Below are 24,624 nucleotides of genomic sequence, written 5' to 3'. Positions count from 1 at the left end.
ATGCTTAACATGAATGCAACATTGATGAACATGAACATTTCTTCTGAACATGGCTTCTCTTGCCTACTTCCTGCTGCCAGAGACCTGGCAGCGCTTCTTCTCACATAGCTGAGCTACATTTGGCTTGAGGGAAGAAATAGTCTGTACTCATCACCAAACTTTCTCAAGCAATAAAGTCACATGTTTAGCCAACCAGACGCACCGAGAATGTAATTTCCACTTTTTCTTCTGGCAATAACAAGGCGGATAATGAACCACTCAGCAGCAATTGCCTTTCTCTTTGCACTCAATGTTCATGTATTTTGTGTTGACATGAACATCATGACATTTGTAGATGGTAGAAAGAACCGAGATAGTGAAAAAGGCGATTGCCAGTGGGGCGTTTACTATCTGTCGGGACAGTGGGACATTAGCCTATTATAGTCGATATAAACCATGGGACGCAGCCACAGAGGCGTTATTTACTGGCTTTTATTTTCTATAATAACCCAATGGAATCAGCTGTGCGTTCCAGCCAACACCGATGTTTCGTTGACTATAACCGAGGCGGGTAGGTCTCCTATGAGCCCCCAGCCTCGGAAGCGGGATGGCGGGTGCGAGCTGGCTGGGTGGGTGGCTCCATCGGAGGTGTGCTTCCCTTGGTGACATCATCAACGCACAATGCTGTAAAGTGCCATTCATATTGTAACAAACTGGGTCCTATGTTACTGAGTTATGTTCCACGTGTAGTTTATTCCATGTTTAACAGGTGTTGTGGTTTCCCATGGCATTTGAAGCATCGTTGTTACGTGCAGCGTTCTCTGTCAATGTTCATCTTTGTTTACATGTGTTCTGCTTGTTCATTGGCTGGGAAGCTGGGGAAGGGCGGGCGTAAGTGGAGAATGAGGGGCACATTCTGTTTTAACGACTTCCATTAAAGGCTGATAAACATTTGATAACGGCTCGAGTCGTGTCAATACAATACAGTATAAAACACACGAGCCGCACAAACATTACATTTTCACACTGAGCTGCGGGCTACAAATTATTGTCCCGCGGGCCGCGAGAATGAGACCGCTGCCTCAATGAATCAGTGATGTTGATAGGTTTTCAATGTAGTGAGTCCCCAGGACCCACAGGTGGTGATTTGAGTGGGTCTCTGGGAAATTCAATGGGTCCCCAATAAAAAAAATTATTTTTTTCTATTTCTTATTTTTTTCTATTTCTTATTTTCTTCTATTTCTTAAATTGTAGTATTAAACTCTTTTAATGGTGGTATGATATGTTTATAATTACCAGGTAGGAGGTATTCTTTGATTTGAACCACCTTTAGGCTGAAAACTAAAACAAACCTATCAAAGTAAGTAGTTAATGGAGATAAGATGAAAAATGTGTTTCTGCTCCAAATAATGAGCAAAACAATTCACAGATAATTGAGGTTCATTTTTAGGAGAGTGAATAAGATTCAAATAGTTGGGTAACGACCGTGTCCCGTAAATGCATCATTTGTATCAGCACAGTGCGTGAGTAAAACTCATGTTTAGCCAAGAGTTTCATATGACAAGTACTGTAAAGTTGTGCAATAGGCCCAATGTCAAAATAAGTGTGGAGTCTTTGATCGTGATTTTTAGTACATTGACAGCTTGATGTGGAGGATACTCACAACTCCAGGACCAGCACCATCTCAGAGGCCATCTCGTAGACCTGGTGAAGGTTGACCACGCGGGGACAGGCCGTGGCCAGTTCCAGCACAGCAATCTCATGGATGATCTCCATACGGCAGTCCTGGCCTTTCCGTCTCTTCCTCAGGAACTTTGCTGCAAACTCGAGACCGCTGCATTTCTCCACACACTTCCTGACCACGGCGAACTTCCCCCTAAAAAACAGGACCAAAACAGTCCATTCAGTTTAATTCAATGTTCATTTATATAACGCCAAATACAAAAAGTCAAGTCTTGGCACTCATCACAAAATATAGTTATGTTTTAATGGAAAATCCCAATATTTCCACATGAGGAAGCATCAGGGATCATGGAGAAGAAAATGTCCGTTTGAACAGGATGAAAGCACGAGCACACCCAGACTCAGAGGTGGCAGCCATTAATCATTGTGACCAACTGGGGTGTGAGTGTGTAGTTGTGTGTGTTTGTTGCGATTGACTGATTGGAAATGGATCATCTTATAAATTGCTTTATACTACACATGTAATCTGAAAGTGCTTCAAACGCTGAGTCACAATCACACACCAATAGCGATCGAGCTGTGCTTCCTGTTTTAGTTTCCTCACTGTGTATTGAATGATCTTTGTCTTTCAAGTTGCTAAATAAACCTAATATTTTTCCCATCTTAATGATGCTGTTTTCTGATGAGAATACAAAGGTGCTGGTCTCTTACTATATTAATATGAATTTCATGTTTAAATAGGAGCGTGGGCTGTGAAGTAAGGCTGAACGATTAACCTTAATCGCATCATATTAAGGTTTTCACTACTGCGATAACATAACCTCAGACGCTGAGGTTTTTTCTTTTGTTCCCATCCTTTGAGTGATATATATGTTCACCAATGCTGAGAATCACCTTCCTGGGCTGCTGCAGCGTGTCTCTGAGTGCGCTAACAACTTCACTACAGCCCTATAAAATCCACGTTAATGGAATCAACGAATGAAAATGGAATCTACTGTTGAACGCGGAATCGGGTTTAAACGCCGTCACCGTGAGGGAGAGGACGTGTTTTTATGTCATTCCCACTCTCATCCTGGCCTCTTCAAACACCACCTAAACACCGTCTAACCTTGTCAAAACTACTCAAATCATCACTGACTCCTAAATCAGAGCCGACCAGTGCCTGCATAACTTTAACGTGTTTGTGCAGCTTTGTCCGTTTCTCATGGAGCTCTGCTGTGCTCCGTGAAAACATGAGTCAGCTTTAATCAGCTCTACCTGTTCAGAGTGTTTAAACATCTAATCAGAGCTATAGAAGATCTATGGATAAAGTTGTTCTGTTGTTGTGGACGAGACCATCGATACCAGGGATTGTAGAGTCTGAAACATTGTAGATTGATGATTAACTTCTGATACTTTAAAACAGTTCAGCCCCTAGTGGTGACATGTGATGTGTCTTACATTTATTTTTATTTCATCATTACGGTCTGGAATGATGTCATCAGGATCATTTAAATTAGGTTAATTTAAATTAAGTTGATCAAAACTTAAAAAATAAATCTGATCAGATTCAGTAAAGCATTGATCCCTGAGGGGAAATATGGTGACATTAATGCTGTTCTCATACATATTTATGACATGAATAAAAAAAACGAGCAGTCAGAATAATCAGTACAACTTATATCTACCGTTTAATTGTATCTTATTCATTATTTTAAATTACATTTTTATTTCTGACATAGATTTTTGTTTAATTATAGTTTTCTTTTTTATTAGCATTTATTTTAGTTCATCGCAGTACAACTTATATTTACCTTTTAATTGTACTTACTTTACTTTTGACGTACATTTTTGTTTAATTATGGGTTTTTATCTGTTAGTATTTTGTTTCCTCATAGGAGTTAAAAACTAATATTTTCTCAAAATATTGTTAAATATTTATAAAAAGAAACAGAATTTGAAAAAAAATTATGTGAAAAACCGAATTTGGAAAAATCAAATAAAATGCATATGCATTTAAACGTATGAACATTTGTAAAAATCGTAAATCAAATCGAAATCGCAATATCTGTCAGAAAAATCGCAATTAGGTTTTTTTTGTCAAAATCGTGCAGCCCTACCGTGAGGAGTCGGGTACTGTCATCCCTAAATTCCATGCTGATTCTGCTGTTTAAAGGAAATGTTTGTACATTTCTCTGTACGCAAAAATAAATCCATCTCAGTATTTTGTGACGTTTCCTGATTCTATGTGTACATCTGCTCTGCACAAGTCTTTGTACACAATGATAAAATGCAGTTGGTGATGTTAGTGATGAAGCTACATTTTGCCTGTGGCGAATGGTGGCAGTCAATGCTCCAATAATCAGCAACAATAAATCCAAGGTCAAGCTAAAAAAGTATTAAAAGAGACCCCAACAAAATGCTTTAGTCTGCATTTGTTCAATGGAATTAATAATCACATATTCAAACCCAACATAACATGAATACTGGTATGAAAGGGATCATTGAGACTGTTTGATGGTCACATATTGAGGAATACTGTAAAGCCAAGAAGTGAAAAGTCAAGAGTTGTGTTTCCTGAGGCGATGCAAAGTGCTGCTTCCTCCTCAGCTGGCTTCATGTGAGAGTCATGAGGCTGAGTTTATAAAGAGCTACAGATTCCTTTGGTGTTTGACTGCAAACAGCTCCCACATCGCCATGACTACCATCTACATCATTATTGGATTTAATGAGAGAAAAACTTAATTCATCTTAGGAACAAAATAACTGTAGCTGACACCTGATCACCTGATAAAAAACACCAACATTTGTTAAATATGATTGTAGCATCTTCAAAGAATACCTGGATGTTTTTTGCTGGATGTGACAGAGTACAGTGGAAGTAGAAGACAATGCAAAACACTGCCACAGAGTTTTATTATTTACATTTCTTTAGTGCTTTTCTCCAAATGTTTTGCTATCTGCTTGATAAAGGTTGTGATGATCTTTGATAGGGATCTGTAATCTGTGGAGAAACCCTTTGACCATACGAGATGAGACCTTCCCGTTCTACTGAAAGTGCTCTTTCTAACATTCATCCAAGCTGTGATGATCTCTGCCTCAGAAATATGCCAAAATCAAGCAGTTTGTCTAATGTCCATCAGTTCAGACCGATATCAGTCACAATCAAAACATGGAAACGTTTTTCTAATGCCAATGTGATTTCCCAAAATTGGAAACAGTCCCTCTGTTGCAGATACTCCTGGATTGATGATTGTCAGATTTTTAAACCATATATACTTTGTTAGATAAGCGCTTTAATCTGTATGAAGGTTAACATAAATAAATAAAAACTGTTCAGATGAAGCTGTTTATTCTACAAAGCCACAACTAAAGCAAACTGAAAGAAAACAAACATAAATACTTTTGTCTATGAATGAAAGAATGATTTGTTACCTGCTGTCAGTTTAAGATCTGATAATCCCATCAAAATACTGGGAAACATAGGATACTGTTTCCAAAGTAAAAATCTAAATTCTAACATACCAGTCAGCCTCATGTTGACAATACCACTCCAACAATGAGGAAGTGTGAGAAAATCAGGATCCGTGGGAAGTGGCGTGGCAACAGTAAAGATGGGAAGATAAGAAGGCAACAACCCAGATAGATTTGGAGGACTGGCCTTGTAGGAATGTGACTGTACTGATGATGGTTAGCTGATATGTATAGGAAGCATGGCTGTAATGAGTGAAGAGAAAACAAGTAAAGACCACACACTTCAACCATGAATACATGGAGCTGCAGGAGATATGACCTGGACCATTGAAGACTAATGCATTGTGACTGTGCCTCTAAAGCTAATTCATCCTTTCCTCCATGAGTTCATTTAGCCGACTCACTTTGAGGAACAAGGTCAGTGCAAAGAGGAAAAGGCTGCCAGCTTTGGAATCTGTTCCAAAACTAGGACTTAGCTATGACATCAACTAAGCTTCACTCCTTCAACATACTGAGTATAAAAAGAAATAAGGCTCAAGGTCCCGTTTGGGACTTTTCTGTGAAACAGTGTGTTTTAGTTGCTGTGAATCAGCAAAGATGTCTGGTCCTGCTCTTTAGAATTTATACTGGGCTTACACAGCATTTTTTTTTACAGCTGTCAGCACATTTCCAAAGCCAGCAGCCTGAAAGAGGTGTGTGTGCATGTGTGTGTGTGCGTGTGTGTGTGTGTGTGTGTGTGTGTGTGTGTGTGTGTGTGTGTGTGTGTGTGTGTGTGTGTGTGTGTGTGCGTGCGTGTAAAACCCAATGTCAGATGGGTCTAAATAGACAATTCAAAGACAGACATTAAACTGTTAGTACTGTGCCTAAAAAAAACAATGATAGTAATAACACCAAATATATCTAATGACTACTCTCAGCTTTTATAAAGGTACAGTAAGTATCACTGACTATAATTTAGTCATAGCTAAGCTTTTACTGTAAATATGAACATGTTGTAAATGCTTTACTGCATCTATTATATGTTAATTCAGCAAATAACTAATTGAATTGTAGCTTTTCCTGCCAATGTTTGAACTATATTTGCAAACAAGAACTCAGAGAACGCAAACCTCTGCCAAGCTCCAAATCTCTTTGCCAGCAGTTTGCTATTATCTGAATCAGTAAACATGATCATGGTACTATTGTAAGAAATGTCTATCCATATTAATAACAATACAGTAGGTCCAAAAGAATGGGCACACCAAAAATGTGAGATTACATCCAATCTGGATATAACTTAGTGGTTTAATTAAGAGCACACCTTATATAACAGCAAATTTTCATAAAGATCGGTCAATTACAAACATATTTTTTTTAATATAAATTATGCCAATTATGAGAAACTCATCCAAAATCAGTATGGTGTATTGATCCGGATCCCTTCTAAAATTCAATGGAATCTTCTATGGCATAACGTGTATCTTTGGTTAGAAATTTACACAAAAACTATCAAACAGTGGTGAAAATTAGGGGTGTCCCGATCCAATATTGATATCAGATATCAGTCCAATATCAGCCAGAAAACAAATATCGGATTTTATCAGCGTGAATCTAAAATCTCTCATATATATTATATTAATTCAATTGTAGAATACTGTAGATATTATGTTGAAGGTTAAAATGTATGTAACCAATTGGTTAATAATAAATAGGTCAGTTTTTCTCATCCCTACTGTTGCTGACTAGTGTTGAGTAACATCACTTGATCAAGACTTTTCTAGAATTCCGCACTATAAAATAAGTTATTAAAGTATGTATGATTCGTGCTGATATCATATCGGATTCATATCGACCAATACTCAAGGCAAAAATATTGATATTGCATCGAAAATGCAAAAGTTGTATCGGCACATCCCTAGTGAAAATATCACATGAACAGTAAATATTAATAAATATATACACAATATACAACAACCTACTAAAGAAGAGGTTGGTTATAGCTGTTAATGAGTTTATGTGTAATTGAACAAAACACTGGAGTACACATTTCTACAAATAATTGGCCATACAGTGTGTGTACATGAATAAGTAGTATTAGGTTCTTTGGCACTACTTAAAATAATAATCCACAAAATTTGCAATTTGGCCACTGTTGTGTTTACAAAAACCCAAGTAATAGAAAATAATAATAATAATAATAAGCTTTTTTAAACGGAGGAGGAGGAGGCATGATTGATGTTGTTTCTACAAACGTGGTGTTCCAGTTTAAGTGCTGACTATTTTATGAAGCACGTCACTACGGAGGTGAGGCATCGTTCAACTTCACTCACAATAGTTAAAAAATCATCTGAAGCACTTGTTTTACTGGGACACAATAAAACCCATTTCCAAACCATTAAGTGGCTTTTTCCTTTGTTTTATTTTTATGTTTTACCAGCTGTCTTTAAACCGACCTCCAGATAACATGGTCCCCCATTAATCTGGAACAATGTCATTTAAACTCCATGAACTTCATATGTAGCACAATTTTCTGGTCAACACCCACGCAACTCTTGATTTCTTGACATGATCCCACGTAAAAACATGACATTGTCACAAAAAAAGGACGTTTCTATTTTAGTCGGTGCCAACACAATTTCTTTTCGACATGACTTTAAAACTTGTGTTTTAATCAGGTTTTATTTCATACAATTAGAACGTTTCATTTAGGGTTTATGTTATGATTAAGGGTTAGGGTTATGGTCAAGGTGACAAATCCCACTGACATACATCAGTTGGTTTGCAATTTGTTCGCCACAGCTTCACACAAATTCAAAAAAAGTTTGTCACACTTTTTGTGCGAAACAGCACAAAAAGAAAAGTTGCTTCACACGGCACGAAAAATATGAGGAACTTGTGTTACCACGCATAAAAAAATGAAAGTGATTTTTTGGAGACCCAAGCAAGGTAACATTTTTCTTGGATCATTTGGCAAGAGGAAGTGGTTTGATTTCTCAATTATGGGAAACCAGAGTGATGCAATTTTGTTCTTGCCTGTGTGACAAAGTAATCCATTTTCATAAGATTGTTCCACTTTGGCCTCTTTGACAGGCTGGATGCTTTTAATGAAATGAAGAATGTCACTGGCTCAGAGCCATAACCTCCTGCTGACATCAACAAATCCCCAGGGTGCACACATCCTCTCGAGCTGACAATATACTGTGTTGCTCATCTAAAAGGCCTATACAAAGTGGCAGTGGGATTCTATAATAATGAGAATCCTCTCTTTAAAATGATACAGACTACACAGTGTACATCAATCCGTCCTGCTGACTACAGTCAACCAGCAGCACAGTGCGTTACCGCCTGCTCTAGTAGGTTCCTGGTACCAATACATTGGATTAAAATCAATGCATCATTTTTTTGAAGGGTTTGCTTAAAATTGGACAGTGGCTATGTGGTCATGATGTGTCAAAATAGCAATAAATATGAGCTCTGATTATCATAGCCACACAGCTTTACACACAGATCTTCCCCAGATCACATGAGCCAATAGGAAGTAATTAGGGTCCATCTCTAAAACGCTTTAGGCCTTAACACTATGGGATGTAGTACCTGCCTCAATGTTAAGGAAGGACACTAAGAGGCTTGGCCATGAGCCATCTGGGACCCTGACTGCAAAGTTATACTGGATAATTCCTAACCCCCCCCCCCCACCAGTCTGTCAAGTTATTTCCCAAATGTCCAGTTTTCACAGACACACTGTATGTTTAGTGTCAGCTGGATTCAAAGCTCAAATGTCATGGCTTTAACAAAAGACTGCAAATTTGTGGTTGATCCTTAGGTGATTAATTATGTGGCTTGAAGAATAAAGAAGGCAGTAGCACAGACTACATTCTAGTCCATTTTTTAGATGCATCTGGCTTTTCGTAAAAACTGGGAGTGAAATAGCAAAATAAACTCTGCTCTATGGTTCTTTGGGTAATCATTAGCCTGTAATGCATCCTAATATCCTTGTATTATTCAATGTTTAATACTAGGGATGTAATGACTCCCGATACGATTCGATTCACAATACTGGGTTCACAATACAATTCTCTCCCGATTTATTTTACAAAATGAGATTGTAGACAAATGATGACTGAAAAATATTCCTTTATTTTTATCGGAAAAAAATAGAAAATTCTGTACTATTTTTTTTATCTTTCATTGTCAAAGGAATCTCTTGATAAACTATTCAAAACAATGCAATTTAACTAAAAATAAATCCTGAATGAAATAAATAAAGGAATAATGCAAATGAAGAAGACGCCTATTAATTTAAATTCTGGCTCTACAGTAAACAATGAAAAACTGCATAATAGTTCCTTTTCTTTTTAAAAGTGCAACTGAAAATATATTTTGTGCCTTAACAATTGGACTTTAAAAAAACAGTCAGTGTACTGTATTTACAGCAGATGTTTGTTTGAGCCAGCAGAGGGCGCTGGTAACCCTGTAGTCGGTTGGCATGCAGCGATTATAGCAGTGAAGAAGAGATGCTACGCACTAGCAGACAGAGCTAATAGAAAATGTGACTTTTACAGATATTCATGTAATATTACAGATATTCATTCAGTGCTAAAGGGGTAAGGAATCATTTATGAACATGTTTAAGCATAGTAGGTGATTCCGCATTCGCTTCTGGACGGATAAATTATCTTCAACAGTGCTGTTGTTTGTATCAGGCATTTCCTTCCACGCTACTTGCTTACACTGAGCTGACCAATCGTGTCAAGGTCCAATGTCACTCTCTAGGTTGCCAGTTTGTAATTACAAACAAATACATGGTTGGATAGATTACTGGAAATGCGCCCTGCAGTTTTGATGCGCACAATGCACAGCAGTACCAGTAACATGCAAGTAGGGTTACCAGGTTGGGGGCCCTAAGCAGCCACTTAGTCTGTGTATAGGCTGGGCCGGCCATGCCTGGCACCGACGCTCATGTCACGTGTGAGATGATCAAACAAAAGAAAGATAAATAGATAGCGCCCTCTGCTGTTTAAAAAAAAGTACAGCGATTAAATTTTCAGAGTATCGATATGAACCGTGACACCTATGAATCAATTAATAACTGCCTTACAATTGATCTTTACATCCCTATTTAAAACAGGCAATTAGTCTGGAAGTACTCACCAGGCTTTTGAGTTTTAAGGGCTAAGTGGGGCGGGACAAACACACTCAAAGTAACCAATCAAACGAAGAGCGGACGTGATGAACATGGCGTGACAAGCTAAGCCGGCTCCCTAAACAGAGCTGGCAGAGGAAAATGGCGTGTAGTACAGTGCAGACTTACGGTTTTAAAGCCTCTTCTTGTTGTGGTTTCATCGATATATCCAGGTTTTTTCAAACGAAGCAGAGCGCAGCTCTGAACGTGTTCTCCGTGGAGGGCGCCATGTTTGTTTTGACACTGCTCGGCACAGGAGATATGACATATTTTTTGTAAGGTTCTGATTGGCTCGGTTTCTTTCAAAACGGAGACGTGAGCAGGAACGTTGGCACTACCATACATACTTTCTGACAAAAAGTAAGGAAGCGGATGTGGCTTATCGCCAGGCTAGGTAACCATGGCAACAGTTCAAAACTGGAAGTTAGGGCATCGGTGCTTCAAGAAAATCAGTCATGAATCAAATGATGCATCGATCATTCAAATCGATTATTTTATCGACACATTGTTTCAGGGCTACTCTTTAACAAAACCAGTTCCACCATCAAATCTGCAACAGATGTTTCACAACTTTATGCTCCAAATAATGATGACAGACTTTTCCATACAGTTTTCTCAAAATTAACAAACTCTCTGTTAATCCTCTGCAACACTGTTGCTCACAATTTGACTTTTATCTAGCAAATATTAAAAAAAATTCTCTTCTTTGTGCATTTTCCATTTCGGGGAATAATTTAATTCTGGCAACATTGCCCCAAACAAGCAGCTTTTGTTATTATCCAGGAGTGTTTTTAAGTCACAATGTGAAAAGAAGCTGAGTCAAATTGAAATGTTGAGATGGAAAAAAACCCAGACTCTTCATGTATCTTAACAACCAATCCAGTGTTGAAAGCCAACATTTTTTCAAAAACTACAGGTTTTGTGTAATGCTAATTTTCTGACACAATGTATACAAATGTTTGAGATGAAACCAAAAGCTCCTTACAGTTCAAAGCGTAACGACATCACACGTTAGATTGTGTCAGCTGATCAGCTCACTGCAATGCTGTAAATCATGCTGTACTGCAGATTAATGTAACCTTTCATGTTGTTCAATGGCAGCTAATCTCAGTCACCCTGTAAGCTTATACAATGCTAAACCACACATGCACATTTATCAGTGGAGAGAGGAGTGAATAGTTGAGCTCAGTAGTTAGCGATTGGAAAGATAGCGACTCCTTTTAGCAAGCAATGATGTTATTGAGGCAAATAAACAGCTGCAATATGTGAGATAGGTTGACAGGAGCATCATCAGGCAGACAGCCCTCCACCAGCCTTTTCCTGAGACATCCAAATGTATTTTCAGACCATCTGAGTCATATATTTGCTTGTCCTCTAGAATCTGCTCATGCCCTAAATCTCCCAAAAGGAGAAGTTTGTTAAGCATCCTAACCAGAATCCAAATAATCTTGACTGCTGCTGTTGAACTAATTGTCTTTAAAGAGTAACTAAACTTTTGATTGATAACAAATGTATTTGGTATGAAGTAGTGTTGTTGATTGATTCTAGTGTAACTCTTGACATTTTATTCAAAGTATTTAAACTTGGTGTATTTTGTTATAAAAATGTGAAAGTGACTGCCCTCTATGGGTTGAAACCTGGCTATTACAATAGAATTTTGCTATTGGCTGAGAATGGAGGTTTGTGATGTTTTGGTGGCTTTTTATGTCACTGTTAGCACCGCCCCTTTGAAAAAACTTGAACCAGTAGACTCTGCAATCTGTGGTGAGTAAGTTGGGTTGGGAGAATTGTGAATAGAGAGGTACCGTGATTGAGTAGGTAGGTAGTTAGCGTAGCATAGATTGTTTTTTGGATATTATATAATACTAGTACAGTGCCCGTCGGACGTATGTATTCATATAGCGGGAGGAGCTTAAGTAAATGAGTGTGTTTGAAGGTTGGATGTACTGTACAAAGAGGTGTACATACTCTGTACTCTGTAGTGTTATAAAGGGGTTTATTTGTGGGTGCAAAGTAAAAATAAAGGTTTTGCAACACCAAAGTATCAACTCTCTCTCTCTTAACGGCTCTGTGTGCATTCAGCATGTGCATATCGACACTCCCACACGCACGCGCATCAGCCGTGTGTGTGTATGTGTGTGTGTGTTTACATAGTAGCTGCTAGCATCTTTCTTAGCACATAGAATAATATAAGAAGAAACACTCACTGTTGCGCAGAACACACAATAATCATAGTAGAGCCATGTTGTGAACCCATCCTCTCACAAAAACTCTGATTACTCTGTCTGAAGAAGCAGAATGTTTGTGATATGGTTGGCTAATGACCGTCAGCACAGCCACCGCCCACAGTCATGGAGACGAAGGAGGAAGTGAAGTCCGTGACCCGAGATTTAAAGGAAATTTTGGATCACGGTAATAATTTTAAATAATCATGAAATATTAACTTAAATAACTTTTAGCGGTACAAAAACCTTTTTAATATTGTTTTTAAACCCAAACAAACTGCGACACAGTGACGTCATGAACCCGGAACCAGAAGTAGCGCGCTCAATACCGAGAGTGCCGTAATCTTAAAATGAACGTTATGAACGTTATGAACGCATTTTTTGTATAATTATTGTTTTTTGTTGTGATTATAGTGTGATTCTGGAATCATTTTGTGTATTTTTGTATCTTTTTTAGTGTAGTTTTGTGCCTTTCTGTTGTAATTTTGTCATTATGTGTATTTTTTGGATATTTATTGTTTTTTGTTGCCATTCTAGTGTTATTCTGGAATCATTTTGTGTATTTTTGTATCTTTATTAGTGTAGTTTTGTGCCTTTCTGTTGTCATTTTGTGTATTTTGTGTATAAATATTTAGTTTTGAGTATTTTGAATCATTTTAATATTTTTGTTGTCGTTTGGTGTGTGTGTGTGCGAGACTCGCTACTCGTGGCTCACAGACACTCTAGTGCTTCAGCTGCACACATGCACGCACATCAATGACTCACATCAGGCTCAATCAGTGAGACATGAGAGCTTTGCTAGTATATCAGTGTGAGTGCGGCTGCTTAGACGCCCCACCCCCTCTAAACTATCTTCCTCTCTATCACTCGTGTGTTTACAGTTTGTGTCTGCTTGGCTGTGTGCGCAGCGATTGGCTCTGGCCGCACACGTGACTCTAGCTCGCCACTGTGAGGAGCTGTGCAGGGAGAAAGATATAGATGGTGGGCTAGCGCCCCCTCACACACTGAGGTCAAAAGCTGAATAGGTTTCACTTCTGGGCCATCCAGAAGTGAAATAAAATTAAAATAGACATTTGATAACGGATGCACAAACTCTGGGTATTTGGAAGCCGTTGACAAAGTTTCAGGTCGAACAGACACCTCGTTGGGGAGATATTCGCTCCACACACACACACACGCACACACACACACACACACGCACACACACACACACACACACACACACACACACACACACACACACACACACACACACACACACACACACACACACACACACAGACCTTTCTTGCATTATAGTATAGATAGATAGATAGATAGATAGATAGATAGATAGATAGAGAGATAGATAGATAGATAGATAGATAGATAGATAGATAGATAGATAGATAGATAGATAGATAGATAGATAGGCTGTGTTCGGAATGGCACACTCCGTACTACACACTACAAACTCAATGAGTGTATACTTATAAACTACAAGTATGGTTAGGAGGATTAGGATGATGACCTTTCCCACTGAAGTACACTTCCAAGTTTCCTATGATGCATTTTGAACCTTGTTCACACTGAGGCTAAATATCTTTGTTGATTTGCCACTTTTGAAAGTTCTGAAAACATTTTAAGTGAGAAAGTGACCAAATAGAATATCAACATCTGGACATTTGATCCATAAAACTCGCGGTACCACATTTCATGCTGACATTTCAGAGAATTTTGGAGACCCATTGTGCTACTGACAAATCTTCAAAATAAGAGCCCTATTTACAAAAGCATTAAAAACTAATGGAAGGCAAGAAGAGATGCTTTTGTTTTGAAACTGGGATGAGTGACTTTTAGCTTTGAAGTCTGTCCCAGGACGATTTTTCGTTCTGCTCGCAATGCATCATGGGACGGTTGAGTATGACTAATGTGCCCACCGTGCATACTTAAAAAATGTCCCAATATAGCATACATCTGGGTATTTCTTGCATATTCAATCTTTTCATACTATCTAATTTGAATGCACTACATACTCATTTTGACATCAGACTTAGTATGAGTAGTATGGTAGTATGTTAGTATGCAATTACAAACACAGCCATAGACTGGGCGTGTCTTAACTGCTTCAGGAGCCCTGCCCATAATCAAGGCATTTTGAATGTCCCCCCTCGTCCAGGTCAGTTAAACTTTAATCCAGGGGTCACCAACACAGTGCCGTCGCCCGCATGGACCACGCCATGTGCCTCAGTAGCTCTAGTCCCCAATGAGCTCCATCTGAAATCTGATTTACTTTCCAGGATTCAAACACACAACAATAAATACGTATGAGAGATGTAGTTATTACTTAGTAAAGTTAAATACTGCTGATAAAGTTTAAATATTTATCTCCACTGAAACATTGTGACAATCTGTGTGGCAGATCTGGTGTTTATAGTGGTATGTTCTATATAATATGATATATATCAGATATTTTTTGAAAAACACAAAGTGAATTTTCTATAAAATGTAATGAAAATGAAACATTTAGAATAAATAAAGTGTTTCGTGTTGAAACCTCAACATTTCCTACCTTTTTAAGTTTCCACTATTCTTCCTTCTTATCTTACCCTCTAATTAAAGTCAAACTGTGAAAATGTAGTATTTAAGAGGTGCTTTTCTAACTGGTAGCCCTGCGGACTATACAGTACCTATGAAGTAGCTCACAGTTTCACAATGGTCGGTGACCCCTGCTTTAAACTGTCTTTCAGGATTTAAAAAAAAAAATGTTTTAAGATGATCATTGACATCGTTAGCTCTACGTTCTACAGGTTGTATCTGGAGCAGCAAACATGACTGCAGAAGTAGTTCATGCTACTAAGTAAAGTAACTCCATACATGGTGTTGGTGGTTAGGCTTTGTGCAGCAGACATGGGCATGGGGGCATTTCCTGATTCTTTAATATTAACCCTGAGAATTCTGATCTGCCAATTATAAGACCCATGATGCATGGCATCAGTAATAAATATATAGGAGTAACATCAGAGCCCCATGCTGGGGTATCCGATCCGATATTGATATCTGATATTGGTCCAATATCAGCCAGAAAACAAATATCGGTTCTTATGGGACTGCATCTAAAATCTCTGTTAATTATTATATTATATTTATTCAGTTGTAGAATACTGTAGATATTATGTTAAAGGTTCAAATGTATGTAACCAGTCAGTTGTTCTCATCCCTACTGTTGCTGACTATTGTTCTATGAGTAACATCACTGGATCAAGACTTTTCTAACATTCCACACTACAAAATAAGTCATAAACGTATGTATGATTTGTGCTGATATCGTATTGTATCGAATCGGCATCGGGCAATACTCAAGGCTGCAATATCGATGTCGGATCGGAAGTGAAAAAGTTGTATCTGGACATCCCTAAATAAATGTATGGAAGTCATACAGAAGTACAAAAAATATTCAATCAGAACTTTTACTAAATGTAATTTAAAGCCCAAAATCAGCCACATTTTATTATAACTTTTTCCAGTAAGTTTCACAAGGAGTTCCCACAAAACAAAAAGAATAAAAACACAACACTGTGTTTGTCTTACCTTCCCAGTTCTTTTCCCGGGATGATGGTGTAGTGGTCGGTGAATGGCTCGCTGTGGATGCTAGTGTTGATCCGGGTCAACAAGCCGCTGGCTCCGCGGACATCGCTCCCTCCACCAGCCGGGCTGCGATGACCGCGGCTTCGGCCGAGCGGCTCCGCGCTGCCCGGGCACTCAGGAACCATGGTGTTCAGAGTGCACCAGTGTTTGTCTTTATCACAGCTAGGAGTCTCTGCTCAGAACACCAGAGAAACACAACTCTGAGTTCAGTGTGTGGAGCAGCTCATGGTGGAAACGCTCTGTCCGTTAGATGCTGCGCTGCCTGTTACCATAGCAACCCATAATGATTGACAGGTGAACCAGCCAATGGGACAGCGCTGCTGCAGTGCGTTTGGTCGCTACAATTATTCAACTGCGTTTGCTTTTACTTTGGACTTGGACTTGATTTTATATAGTTCTTTATCACCACAGTGAAACAGTCTCAAAGAGCTTTACACATCAGTTCATTCACACATTCACACACCAGTGGGACAGGACTGCCATGCAAGGCACTAGTCGACCACTGGGAGCAACTTAGGGTTCAGTGTCTTGCCCAAGGACACTGAACTGGTACTGGGATCGAACCTCCAACCTCTCGATCAGAAGACGACCCTCTACCACCTGAACCACGGTCACCCTTTCTCTGAATTAAAATCTTACGGAACCGTAGAGCTGTCACACGGAAAAATATATTAGTATCACTGAATTATAGAAACAATATAAATATATTGTACAAACAGGGTGTAGTGTAATGTATGAACAACATAACTATATTGTTCGTACAATATATCACGATTTTACAATAAACAACATTGTTCGTACGATTTTTTGTATAACTACATTGTTTGTACAATATAATATCACATTTGTACAATGTCAATATATTTTTCGTACAATAATGATATTGTACATTGTATATTCCTTGTAAAATAGAAAATCATGTTTGTACAATATAATTATATTGTTCGTACAATATAGTGAGACAAAATATATTTATTGGGTCACCATGGTAGTTTGACTCTTTCTTAAAACTTAATTCCACTTTGAAATGTAGAAGAAACATGCTTCAAAGTTTAAACATTTTCACAATTATTTTCATAATTTCATTAATAGTTATTGAGGCTCTAAGAAATAGAAGTATCTTGGTTTAATTAAGTGGTGTATCTCAGAGCACGTTATTCACTTTTTCACACAGTCAATGCTGAAACTTTGAACCTAAATGGTAGTACAGTAAAAAAAAAATAATACAAAATACACACGTGGCCACACAGTAACAAAGTGCCTGTTTTATTGAGATTCATAAATTGTTGTATAGTGGGTGGAGCGTAGCACAGCCTGAGTATATTCAGCAATCTGTTGTTGGTCGGAGCTGTACTTCATGTACACACACACACGCACACACACGCGCACACACACACACACACACACACACACACACACACACACACACACACACACACAACAAAGTATGCATGCATCAGTGTCCTTTCTATTTCCACGCTCAGTCAGGGATTTGATTCCTTCCCATTAAACAACAGTCATTCCCTCTGGTGTGTGCATCTGTACACGCCTGGGACATTTGTTCCCTTTCTGTTAGTGTTTTTAAATAATTCTATAACAGTTTCATGTGTGACTAAACATTTCTTCACCACTTCCCCCCCTCACAATAAATATCATCGTAACATCAACCGTGTAGAAACACATTACCACATCAACAAAGACAATAAAGTATGTGACGTGAAAGCAACAAAACCAAAGCACCAGAACAACAGAAAAAGAGTTGTAATGAAAACAGGCTCCAGGCACTCAGCTGGACGTACACATGTTTAAAAAGATGCATATTAAAAACACAAAGGCTTAAAGAGTGAAGGCAAGCTCCGACAGTGATGCACTATCAGTTATTAAAATTAAACGCCAACATTCAAATAAGCTGCAAGACAAATACAAGTATCGAGAGCCAAATGTAAAATTTAGGGGAGGAAAAAGGTGAAATGCTGCGGACTTTAAATTACCTACCCACATATAAAAAACAATCCGTTATGGAGCCTTTGTATGACCTTTTGACCTTGGCTAGAGATATCACTGATATCACCTTTTTACTGGGTGGGTGCTCCTTGTAATGATAGATGGCAAAATGAGCTGTTTTTTTTTTTAAATAATGTTTTAGGGGAATCAATGTACACATTTCTTAAGAAAAAGCATAGTGTTTGACAATTTTCAAAATAAAAGCTATAAAAACCTTCTGTATTTCCTTTTTTTTTTTTTACATCCAGTGCCGTTTGCAGATACATATATATACATATTATGGAATAATTAGTGACAGTTTAAGTAACTGAAAAAGGAAGGAAAACACTCTTTCGACTGAGATTTGAACCCACATCCCTGAGCATGCCAATACTACCTTTGCACCACATAGTGTATAGTATTGTTGGTCAAATGGTTGTGATAAAAGTCTGAGAGTTTGATCTATATTAATATTCTTTAGCAGGTGGAACAATGCATTAAACTACCTAAAAAAATGATTGATTAACTGGGCCACCATTTTAATAACTTTAGGGATAAAACTCGCATGGGATATATCATATAAGCCCCCCCCCTAACTTATGATGGGGTGCCCCCATCCCCCCGTCTCCACCAGCTACAGTATGTGTACATACACTTTATTCACATGCCAACATTGACTTTGGCTGAGATTGTCTTTATGCTGAACAGACTCTGCTTTTCTTTTGGTGAAAAACATGTTTATAAAAGAAGGAAAAGAGTAGAAATCTGTAATGATTATGAAAGTCCAGAGCAGAACGCATGTCTGAAAGCTTGGAACACAAACACATACTGATGAAGTCTATTAGCCTCTGAGAATCTGTTCTGGAAATGTCATCGATATGTTTTCCTGCGCTCACGAAATGAATGCTGAGTTTTGGATTTACTCATCTTTAGGCAGAAACTGAAACGGTAAGGACTGAATAGACGCCATTATAGAATAGACCTTCCTGCAGGGGTTTCCTGTTCTGCATTGGTGAAATTACCATCAAAAACCTGGTTGGAAGTCATCATTGTGACACCCCAAAATTTCAGATTTAGAACTACAATTACTTTAACTTTAACAGATGTTTTTCATACTTTGTGCCTGCAACTACTGTACAATTATGATCTCTGCCAAGGACGGTATGTTTTTACTGACCTCATTTTATTTATTTATTTATTTATTTATTTATTGATTGATCTGTGGACAGTCTAGCTCAAAAACTAATGGACATATTTTTATTTTAATTTACAGGAAATATCCAACACGGGATAAGGAAAAAGTGATTAGATTTTGGGAACAATCCGGATCAATATCAAATCTAATATTCAGGTGAAAATGTAATATGAGGGACTGCTAGGGCGTGGCTATAGAATGATGTTGTGCGTTTTTTTCTTCATGGGTCCCAAATCGTATGCACAAATATGTTTTATACAACTTAAATAAGTTTTTGGTGCTTTAACATATTTCTTTACACAGTGTTAAATGGTGTGTGCATTACTAATGGGGGGTCACAAATGAGGAAGTAACAGTTTCATTATAAACCCAAAAGATAAATAATCAGGAAAACATACTGTAGTTATAACCTCTTGAAACCTTAAATCAGATATTACTGCATTAATAGACTTTCATCATTTAAAATACTTCACTGCTGTTCTATAATCTTTTAGCTTCTTTTTTTTACACCTGACAAGAGTGTAAATGGTATGACAAGCAACAGAGACTAAACTGAGCTCAGGACCTCTTTTAAAAGGATTCTCTACTTCACAAATGTGCCTTAAAATCTTTGAAATGTACTATTTATGCCTAAGAAAACGCATTATTTTGCACCATATTAATTTTATTAACTTTTGAAAATTGAACTACTTTACCGTTTTAAAACCCGTAATCTGCCATCTTGAAATGACGTGACTGAAGACGTGACAAACCTCCATCTGACTGTAAACATCACCATGTTTTTTTTTTTTAATTTATTGGAGTTAAGCATTCAGCAGCTTTGTAGATCATTTAGCAGCTTTTCAGATATAACTCTCTTTGGTTTCCCAAAAGAGCATAAAAACAGTTGTGACCCAAAAAATAATCTATGACTGCAGAGAGCAACATTTCCAACTCTGTGGTTTGGTAGTAGACAATGAAGCAGAGAAGAAGAGCTCTCCTAAGGGACCTTTACTCTCCTTTAAACAGTGCTGACACGCTCTGATGGCTGAAGTCAAGGAAGTAATCATGGAACGTTGAAGAACTCTGACCAAAAGGACTTCTATCCTCAGGGTTTATGAATCTTCAACAGTTAATAAAACCAATATGGTTCAAAATAATGCGTTTTGTTTGGCATAGATCTTAGTACATTTCAAAGATTTTAGGCCACATCCTTTAAGACTTTTGAACAAATTTACAGACCCAATAAAAAGCTGCAAGGCACAGTTCCTTAACTGGACTTAGTGGTGCACAAACACAACTGGGGCCACTGCAGTCAATGAGTGAAGAACCAGGGCAGAATATGGACTAAAGTGGACTAAAGGTCTGCAGCACATACGTCTCTGATTAGTCCAACGGTCGATATTATGAGTTCATGAGGCAGACTTGGTCCAGTGCAGTAAATCTGGCTCCATGTTTGAGAAGGTTTCCCATGTAGAATAAACTCCTCTGATGTAAACACACAATCATGGAGAAGAAGTTCCTTTGTGGAAGACTTGAATAAAACCGTGAGGAGCTCCCACTCAAACAGGACCAGCACCGCCGTGGCCCTCAGGATCCACCAAGAGTCCTCTTTAGCCAGCTGAAGAGTGTCCCTTTATAGGATCCATGCAGTGCATTCACTGGATCACGCTCTTCACTGAATGTGTCTCAGAAGCCCTTACGTTGCAGGATGTGGAACCATCAACTTTGAATTGAATGAGTGAAGCCAAAGCTTGCCATTCTGATGTTACATGGCTTCTTAAAGTTAGGACCCAAAGAGGAAGTGATGGCCATCAGTGTTTTTCATGTCTCCATTACTAACATTTACCTGAATATACTACCAATGGTCTGAAGAGAATGAGACCCAGAGCATGTGTTAATGATTATCTATCTGCTGCTCTTTCCATTGCTGTAGTTAAAGCTGCAGTATGTAGAATTGTGAGACTTGTATAGAAACAACCACACTCCCCCCTCCCCTCCCTGCTTCTAAATCTATTGTCCCTTACCGGTATAATGGTGAACGCTCCAACTGTGGAGCCCTTAGCGACTTTTTTCTCAATAGAGACTAGTGACAAATGTAGAGACTTTATTAGTGTTATTGGAGAGTTTTCTGATGATTTAGAGACTCTGACATGAAAGCACATATCACTGTAGTTACTCCACTGAGCATTGCTGCTCAGGGGAGGAACTGCTGCTGTTAGCTCCTCCCCCATCACATGCTCACACATACGGCTGCCAGTCAGACCCACATTATCACACCACATCCAGACTGCAAAATGAATTGCATCTGTTCTCTACACCATGGATAAGATTCTCTTAGGTTTAAATTTGATTTATCCCATCTGTTCTCACTCTTCCTCTGACACCAGTATGTGTGTCTTCCTTTTTCCGCTTGCTTTGCCATGTAACCGCTTTACACTGCAATGAAGACTTCTCCTGTTAGAATGTTTGTCATTGTACTTTACTATGGAGGGCGTGAACGCGCATCAACTTCAGTTGGGCAGCCAATAGTAACACCCCAAAACAGCTCATGGAGCATGTGTGTGTAAAGAGATTTCTCATTGGCTGAAAGGTCGCGTCACACTCCTGGATTTCTAAAGCTAATCTATTGAGCCAAGAGATGATGTAAAAGTGCACCGTCCTTTCAGAACACTGTGGATTACCATATGCTCAAAGGTGATTATGGATTTTTGACAAAATTAAGCAAAATAAACCTACATACTGCAGCTTTAAACCACTTCTATAGTCTATCGGTGACTTTCCCAAACCACTCTCTACCATTATGGCTTATTCTGTGAGGAAAAACATACAACCCCACACAAATCAGAAGCACACACTACACGAAGTTCTTGGCTGTGAGTTCAGTTTCAGAGTTGTAGTCCAGGTTCATTCTAACATGATGTAACATGAGCTCAGTTCTTGCTCTGAGCTGAAATAAATCCAACATTTTAAAGCTATAATTTTCTTTTTGCTTGCCTGAGGATCTTTGAACTTCCTGGCTGGTTGTGTCTTTGACTTCACTGTATTTTCTCTGGTCTCTTCACTTATTATACAGGATACAGGAGAATTACAGTATAATCTACAATCAGTGTGATTAAAAAAAAAATCCTAAATTTGATGTAATCGATGTTTCCAGTGTTTTTACTTTTCAGTTCATGAGTCCTGACTCACAGAATGATTATAGAATAAAAGATGAGTTTGGCTTCATGCAAACATCTTACTTTACATACGATACATTGAACAAACTCTATGAGTCTATAAACTATTAAATACAGCCAGAGGAGACGTTTTCTCTCCCTGTTTGAATAGTTTGTATAAAAACTCATCCTCCTACTTTTTGTCCAGAATCATTTCTGTCACAATAATTCCTTAAAGAGCAGCAAGAGGCTCATCAGCTCCAGACAGAACCGTGACGTGCACGTGACCAAAGGCTTTGTTCAGAGCAGTGCACGAGTCCTCACACACGTTCACCCTCCAGGGGCTGCAGTCCTTCCTCGTGATGCTCCAGTCAATGTGCACGGCTGTGTTTGTCCTCTCACTCCAGACCAAATGTGCTGGTCTCCTCCACAGCAATCAACAGCTTTTCATACAGCATGGTATATGACGGGTAGGGGGGTAGATCCAGGCGGTTGAAACACGTGTGCGCCCTGGGAGGAAGACAAACAGAAACCTTTATCACATGAACAAAGGTGATACAATGTAAAATGACATACAGTATATTGTCTTTCTTATCAGCGTGGTTGAATGCTCAGAAGTCCACCGTGTTGTACTCGGGGTGTCCCGATCCAATAGTGATATCTGACATCGGTCCGATATCAGCCCAAAAACAAATATCGAATTTTATCGGACTGCATCTAAAATCGCCGATATAAGCGCTCTGATAAGTTTTTGCTGATTTCGTCTCCGCCCTCTGTTGTTCCCACCATAAACTGACAGTAAAAAGTCATAAAAGTCTGTGTGATTCATGCTATCGTATCGTATCGATACAGGCATCGGTCAATACCCAAGGCTGCAATATCGGTATCGTATTGGAAGTGAAAAAGTTGTATCAGGACATCCCTAATTTCTACATCCTAAAACTTAAGAGCAGGGCTGCAGTTTAAAGCCATAATTATAGCTGCTGTGCAGCAACGGTCAGGGCCAGGCAATAGACTCAAATATTAGGCAAACATGGAAATATTTCATGAGCTGAGGCTTGAACTCACAGTCTAAAACAAACATTCTCTATCTCACTGAGCTAAATCCTAGATGGTAATCTAGACAACATGAAGATGTTGGTAATTTGTTTTTTTTTAACAATGCTTTATTTCCTTAATGACTGAAAAACTGATGTTTAAAAAATGCCATTTTTGTAACTGACTCCAATTTTTAGTATTAAAGCAAAATTCAAAATGCTGTAAGACATCAGATTTTGAGAAAAAAATCTGATGTTTTCCACACATCATCTAACATGACTGAATTCTTCATTTTGATTTCACACTGAAAATGTATTTAGAAAGAATTTGTGTATGTTTACAAAAGTGTTTATACAGTCAAAACTTTTGTTGAACTTTTGAAACAAAACTAAAAATCTGTGTCAGAGTGATGAACTTCATCATTTGCAACAGGCTTAAATGTACAACAGTTTCTTCAGTATTGTGGCTACATTTTGGTGAAAGTTGCAAATGTGTAGCACATATGGTTGATTTGTTGTAAATGTTATTATTTTTAAATTTAAAGGCACCACTTTCTGTGTTATTTCCCTGTTAATTCAGCTAAAGCGTTCTGGCATGGGGCTGGACCTTTGTGCTAAAGTTGGTAATTTTTTCATGCATGGGAGCAAGAAGAAGAAGAAGAAGAAGAAGAAGAAGAAGAAGAAGAAGAAGAAGAAGAAGAAGAAGAAGAAGAAGAAGAAGAAGAAGAAGAAGAATCTGATTACTACATTTGTTTTGTTTAAGTCTGCAAGTTTTTAACATCTAGATCCTGGAGAGACTGTTCAATCTCAGGTAAATCCATAAAAAAATGACTACAAGATTTTGATAGCAGCAACAAATGCACAGTCATACCCAGGGTTGTATGACATCAATCTTTTCCTGACGTGAGTCCTGTTTCTGCTGAGCGTGCTCATGTTCTATCAGCTGTTTATCAAATTAACATACTTTCACCTCACTCACCTTGAACTCTGTCATCAGGCTGCACTGCAGAGGTGAGAATATCCTGGAATAGCGGCTGTGCTGAGTTTGTGCATCGTAGTAAGTCATTTCATACACTATACATCCTTCACATACAGAGCATCAAGTGACTGCAGTGAAAAGACCATAGAAACATAATACTACTGC

The 24,624-nt window shown here is 38.4% G+C and overlaps 2 protein-coding genes across 6 annotated transcripts in view; both read right to left on the bottom strand.

Moving 5' to 3' along the window:
• stk17a (serine/threonine kinase 17a) overlaps positions 1-16,378 on the bottom strand; it is a 30,073-nt gene extending 13,695 nt beyond the window's left edge. The window contains exons 1-2 of the mRNA XM_028434485.1: positions 16,072-16,378; positions 1,643-1,855 (exon numbers count right to left, since the gene is read on the bottom strand). Coding sequence (XP_028290286.1) covers positions 1,643-1,855; positions 16,072-16,253 — 395 coding nt within the window. The 5' untranslated portion in view covers positions 16,254-16,378. The remainder of the gene's footprint in view (positions 1-1,642; positions 1,856-16,071) is intronic.
• Positions 16,379-17,377: 999 nt separating this feature from the next.
• hecw1a (HECT, C2 and WW domain containing E3 ubiquitin protein ligase 1a) overlaps positions 17,378-24,624 on the bottom strand; it is a 66,488-nt gene continuing 59,241 nt past the window's right edge. For all 5 annotated transcript variants that reach the window (XM_028434430.1, XM_028434432.1, XM_028434433.1 and 2 more), the window contains one exon: positions 17,378-22,953. In XM_028434430.1, the coding sequence (XP_028290231.1) occupies positions 22,842-22,953 (112 nt within the window). In that variant the 3' untranslated portion in view covers positions 17,378-22,841. The remainder of the gene's footprint in view (positions 22,954-24,624) is intronic.

This window comes from Gouania willdenowi, chromosome 20 (assembly GCF_900634775.1).
Source record: "Gouania willdenowi chromosome 20, fGouWil2.1, whole genome shotgun sequence".
Taxonomy (NCBI): domain Eukaryota; kingdom Metazoa; phylum Chordata; class Actinopteri; order Blenniiformes; family Gobiesocidae; genus Gouania; species Gouania willdenowi.
This window is presented reverse-complemented; position numbering and strand designations above follow the sequence as displayed.